The sequence below is a fragment of the Antechinus flavipes genome, chromosome X (genome assembly GCF_016432865.1).
Source record: "Antechinus flavipes isolate AdamAnt ecotype Samford, QLD, Australia chromosome X, AdamAnt_v2, whole genome shotgun sequence".
In the NCBI taxonomy this organism is placed as follows: Eukaryota; Metazoa; Chordata; class Mammalia; order Dasyuromorphia; family Dasyuridae; genus Antechinus; species Antechinus flavipes.
In genome coordinates this window covers 26,058,947-26,064,671 of record NC_067404.1, presented here as the reverse complement: position 1 = coordinate 26,064,671, position 5,725 = coordinate 26,058,947, and the positions used below count along the sequence as shown (strand labels likewise).

General features: G+C 54.9%; 1 protein-coding gene across 15 annotated transcripts in view; it reads right to left on the bottom strand.

Annotated features, from left to right (window-relative positions):
* Positions 1–3,942, bottom strand: part of LOC127542569 (rab GDP dissociation inhibitor beta-like) — a 5,067-nt gene extending 1,125 nt beyond the window's left edge. For 2 of the 15 annotated variants that reach the window (XM_051968288.1, XM_051968289.1), the window contains exons 1-2: positions 999–3,942; positions 815–953 (exon numbers count right to left, since the gene is read on the bottom strand). In XM_051968288.1, coding sequence (XP_051824248.1) covers positions 1,567–3,771 — 2,205 coding nt within the window. In that variant the 5' untranslated portion in view covers positions 3,772–3,942 and the 3' untranslated portion in view covers positions 815–953; positions 999–1,566. Of the gene's footprint in view, positions 1–778; positions 954–998 lie in introns of those variants that run through there. The other 13 variants (XM_051968292.1, XM_051968291.1, XM_051968301.1 and 10 more) reach the window with 9 other exon arrangements.
* Positions 3,943–5,725: the final 1,783 nt, after the last annotated feature.

Sequence of the window (5,725 nt, the reverse complement as noted above, 5' to 3'; positions counted from 1 at the left end):
ATCCCCTTGAGAAGCTCACTGGTGACACACTTGTCTGGGGGGAAAGGGCAGTGATCAGGCTAGAGTCTGGGGGAAGGCTGGAGGGAAGGGCCAGGCCAGGAGTGGGGGAGGGGTGGAGAATGGCTTGAGGGCGCGCGGCTTTGGGTCAGCCGGACGGGACTCACCATCGTCTCCTTCTTCTTCCACCTGGTCGGCCCAACTGGGCTTCGAGCTGCGGGAGGAAAGAGCCTTTCAGGGAAGCCCAGGGTCCGGTGCCGCCAGATCCCTTCGCCCCTGACCCGTCTGCCCAGCCGGCTCCGGACTGCAGGCCTCGGCTCCGGCCCAGACGCCGGGGACACAGTCAGCTTCCCGCTCCCGCTCCCGAATCCGGCCTGAGAGTATACTCCGCCCTCCCGTTCCCATCTTCGGCGTCCGGGACCCCAGCCCCATCCCGACCCGGGGCCCGTTTTCTCACTCAAAGTCGCCGGTCGGCATCGTCCGGGATCTTCCACGCAGCCTGAGCCCGGGCCAAAGACCGGAAGAGGAAATGGATTCTAATATCCACTTCCGCCGCTTCGACTAGGGGGCCCTCGGCGCTTTCATCTTCACGGCGCCCCCTCGTGGAGGAGGCTGCCTAGCGCAGGAGAGAGCGCTCCTCTGAGGGAAGACTACGTTTTCCCCCCGCTTCTTTCTCCCCACCTCTTCTCTGTCTCCAGACCTCCGCGCTCCCTTCCCCCATTTTGCCCCTCCTCAGTCCTCTCTCTCCGTTCCTGCCCAAAGGAGGGAGAGGGGCAGTGACCTTAGCTGAGGGAAAAGGAGGGAGAGGGGGAGTGACCTTAGCTGGGGGAAAGGAGGGAGAGGGCGAGTGACCTTAGCTGGGGGAAAGGAGGGAGAGGGCGAGTGACCTTAGCTGGGGGAAAGGAGGGAGAGGGGAATGACCTTAACTGGGGAGAAGGAGGGAGAAGGGGAGTGACCTTAACTGGGGGAAAGGGAGGAAAAGGAGGGAGAAGGGGAGTGACCTTAACTGGGGAGAAGGAGGGAGAGGGGGAGTGACCTTAACAGGCGGAAAGGAGGGAGAGGGGGAGTGACCTTAGCTGGGGGAAAGGAGGGAGAGGAGGAGTGACCTTAGCTGGGGGAAAGGAGGGAGAAGGGGAGTGACCTTAGCTGGGGGAAAGGAAGGAGAGGAGGAGTGACCTTAACTGGGGAGAAGGAGGGAGAGGGGGAGTGACCTTAACAGGTGGAAAGGAGGGAGAGGGCGAGTGACCTTAGCTGGGGGAAAGGAGGGAGAGGGCGAGTGACCTTAGGTGGGGGAAAGGAGGGAGAAGGGGAGTGACCTTAGGTGGGGGAAAGGAGGGAGAGGGGGAGTGACCTTAGCTGGGGGAAAGGAGGGAGAGGGGGAGTGACCCTAGTTAGGGGTAAGGAGGTAGGGTGTGAGTGGAGCTCCAAATCTCTGAGACTTAATAACATTTCACACAACAACACATTTTTATTGTTTCCCGGGGGGAGTTGCTTTATTGTTCAGATATCCAAATTTCTCCTATATTCGTAGCATGTTCTTTTCTTCCCCAACTGATGTTCTACAATGTCTTAGTTAAAATTCAGTTCGGATCCTGTCATTTTTCTATAGATCCCCTTTATATCACCACAGGCGCTCTCAAAGTGGGCAGTAGCATCGTAACTGGTTGTTATGAAGATCTGACTTCTGGTTCCCGAATCCATAGGCACAAGCAGGTCACTTACAAAAAAGAATTTTTGCTCGATGGGCTCCAGGAGCTCCAGAGCTATCTGGATTTCTTTTTCGGGATCTTTACTCTCCACAGTTGTGCTCACGATGGCAATGTATTTGCCCTGTGCAGCCACATTCTGTACGAATGAAGTAAGAAAGACATAGATGTCCGATCTGCGGTTTGTGTGGGCCGAAGGGATGATGATGAGTCCCGAAGTGGCCCCGTTGGTGTTTCTAACGGGGTGCCCGAGAATGCAGATGGCCCTGATGACCTGGCCGACCCTGCGCACACGGTCTGGTGCATAGCTAGGATCACAAATCAATTGTTTGCACCTTATGGTCTGACCCTCTGACCTGATGCCCATCACTCGGCTGTCCCTGAAGAGTATCTCGTCCACCGGTTTGTTCATTAAGAAAACGCCCCCTTGGCTGGAGGTCAGCCGAGCAAAGGCCTGCGCCAGCTCTCCGATTCCAAAACGAGGGTAGAGGTAAGGACTCTTTCCATTCTTGGCCAGGGAAAACGTATAGAGTTGAATCTTTTGTAATGTCTCGAGGCAGGGGTGGTCCAGATAACTGTTGGTACGATTTAGGGCCAGCGCGTGTCCAGCAAAGTCCGTGACATCTTGGCCCAAATCGAATCTCCGGAAGAGATCTTTCCCAATTGTCTTCCGGGGATCCACCCCTTCGTATGTTCGGGGGTCCTGTTCGTTGAAGTTAAGGGCGTACACGAAGAATTTGCGGAATCGGCGTTTCTCGAAGAATCCCATCAGCCCGGAGGCCAGGGCCTCGGTCTCGGTAGAGGGCACTTTGTGAATCCGGCTGCCCTTGTACAAGAAGCTGGCGTCCACTACGTGGAAGTCCAGGAAGTGCAGCACATCTAAGTGGGTCAGGATTTTCATCAGCTGCCCGTTGGCCATAAGGAACTTGGGCAGAAGGTCTATCTTCCAGGCATGTCCACGGCCCATGGTGGCAGGGGGTGAGTTGGGCGCATTGAAGTGGCGATAGACGATGTTCAGAGGGCTCAGTGAGGCGCTGTCCCCACCGTGGATGGAATTGCGGTCGATGTGAAGTACCTTCTTTCCCAGTGAGATCAGCAAGCTCCCGAGGGCACACTCCTTCATCCCGGTGCCAAGGATGATAACGTCATAATCTCTGTTCGTGGTGTGACAGAGGAGAGACTGGGGAAAAGGAGCAGAAGCAAGCGGAGAACCACTAGAAGGAGCAGCTCGGGAAGGAAGTCGGAGAGTAGGACCAGAACTACCACTGTGGGGTAGAGAAAACAATGGCAGAGAAGGAGGACAAAGGTGGTAAGAACCACCACGAGGAGGGCGAGGAAGTTGACAAGTCCGGTGGTGACAATTGACGTGAGGAGAGGTGACGATGTTGGAGGATGACGATGACGATGAGGAAAACAATGACGATGAAGACGATGTGGTGGTGGAATGGTAGGTGGTGCCCAGGAAGGAAGAAGAAGGGGAGTTGACAGGCAGGGACAGGAGCAGCAGGAGCAGGAACAGGAAGAGGAAAAGGAGAAGGGAAGAAAGCAGGCCAGGGGCGATGGAGGTGAAGATGGAGCCAAATACTAGGGCGGCAATGGAGGCAAAGATCGAAAAGCAGATGGTGGAAGAGATGATGAAGGTTGGGGAGGCGGTTGAAGAGAAGCCGACGGAGGCGGTGTTAGAAGCGGGAGTGAAGTGGCCAGAGTCGGAACTGGAATCGGAGCTAGAACCAGAACTGGAACTGGAGCTGGAACTGGAGCTGGAGGTGAAGGTGGAGGTGGAGGTGGAGGTGGAAGCAAAGACGCTGGAGTGGGAGCTGGAACTTGAGCCGGAGATGGAAGCCAAGAAACCAGAGAACGAGATGGAAACAAACCGGCTGGAACCAGAAGCAGAGCCAGAGTCAGTGACGGAAGCAAAGAGGGAGCCAGAGCTAGAACTGGGACCAGAGGTGGAGGTGGAAACAAAGAGGCCAGAGCCAGACAGAGGTGAAGGCCGACGTGGTCTAGGTGAGTGATGTTTCACTGTGGCGATCTCAGGGCCGGCTACTGAGAGAGAGCTAGGTGGCATAGGTGGTGCTCATGCCAGAAGGAGAAACCGAATGACTAGAGGCCCTCTGCTGTGGGCTTATATAGCCTCAGGTCGCCAAGGATGGGCCCTGGTTGCTAGGGCCATCACAGTGCCCAGCATTATGCAGTCCTCCTGGGCAAGGATGTAGGTTGCCAAGAGAGGCTTAGCAGTTGCTAGGGCCTGTAACCTCTGAAGAGGGTACAGAGAGGAAATTTAGCCAAACTTTCTAATCGATTGTTAGAAACAATCTCCTTTTCAGCCCACACTGCCTTCCATAACCCAAGTGCAGAACTGATCCCTTCTAAGTTTCCATCACTTTCTCAGGCTTAGCACAGAGGAGACTGCTTCTGCTTAAGTGCTTAGTCTGCACTTAGACAGGGAAGCAGCCAGCAGGTCAATCACCTGATAGCCAAGGGTTAAAAACAGCCAAACCAGTCAAACATCAGAAAACCTGAATTTATGGACACTTAATTATCCTTCCAATGCCTCCTCCAGAACAAAACAAAGTAAGGCCCCAAAACCACTACTCAGGTTCTCTACTCGGCAAAATTAGCCCATTCCAACCTCTATTCAGGCCCCCTACTGAGCAAAGCCACTCCCCCAGTGCTCCACAAGCCTGCTGTTAGGCAAAAATCATCTTCCAATCTCTTCTCCAGCCCCATGCTAGGAAAAGTTAGGCCCTCCAAATCCTCCTCACTCCCCTGCTGGCTAAGCCATACGCAATCCCTCCTCGGCGACTTGTTAGGCAAAGTTAGCTACCCCCAAGCCCCTCCTCAAGCCACCGCACAACAAAGTTAGCCCACCCCAACCACTCCTCAGGCAATCTGTAGGTAAAGTTAGCCTCCCATACATACCTCAGGTCCCCTACATGGCAAAGTCAGCTTCTCAACCTTTCCTTAGGTTCCCCAATGAATAAAGTTCACCTGCCAAATATTTCCTCAGGACTTCCTGCTGGGCAAAGTCACCCCCAACCTTTCCTCAAGCCCAGCTGTGGGGCAGAATTGGCTCTCAAGACCCTCCTCACTCCCCTGCTGGGCAAAGTCACCCCCAACCTCTTCTCAGCCCCAACTGGTGGGCAAAGACCCCCTGCTGGGCAGTTTCCTCCCAATCCCCCCTCTGGGCCCATGCTATGAAAAGTGGGAACCCATAACCTTCTTTACTGCACCACTGGATAAAGCCTCCTCCCAATGCTCATCAACCCCACTTGAGCAAAGTTAGGCCCTCCAAACCCTCCTCACTCCCCTGCTGGGCAAAGTCACCCCCAACTCCTTCTCAGCCCCAACTGTTGAGCAAAGACCCCCTGCTGGGCAGTCTCCTCCCAATCCCCTCTCTGGCCCTATGCTAGGAAACTGATTCCCCCCCAAACCTTCTTTACTCCATTACTCAGCGAAGTTTCCCTTCAATCCTCCTCAAACCCCACTTGGACAAAGGTGGCCCTCCAAACCCTCCTCAAACCTCTGTGGCACAAAGTCACCCCAATCCCATCTCAGGGTCAGGTGTTGGCCAAAGTTAGCCCCTAAGTTCCCACCATGGACCTCTGCTGGGCAAAGTCTCTTCCCAATCCCCCCTCTGGCCCCATGCTACAAAAAGTGAGAACCCCCAATCCTTCTTTACTGCACCATTGGGCACAATGTCCTCCCAACACTCGTCAACCCCATTTGAGCAAAGTTAGGCCCTCCAAACCCTCCTCACTCCCCTGCTGGGCAAAGTCACCCCCAACCACTTCTCAGCCCCAGCTGTTGGGCAAAGACCCCCTGCTGTGCAGTTTGCTCCCAATCCCCTCTCTGGCCCCATGCTAGGAAACTAACTCCCCCCCAAACCTTCTTTACTCCATTACTTGGCAAAGTCTCCCCTCAATCCTCCTCAAACCCAAAGGTGACCCTCCAAATCCTCCTCAAAATCCTGATGTGCAAAGTCACCCCAATCCCATCTCAGGGCCAGGTGTTGGCTAAAG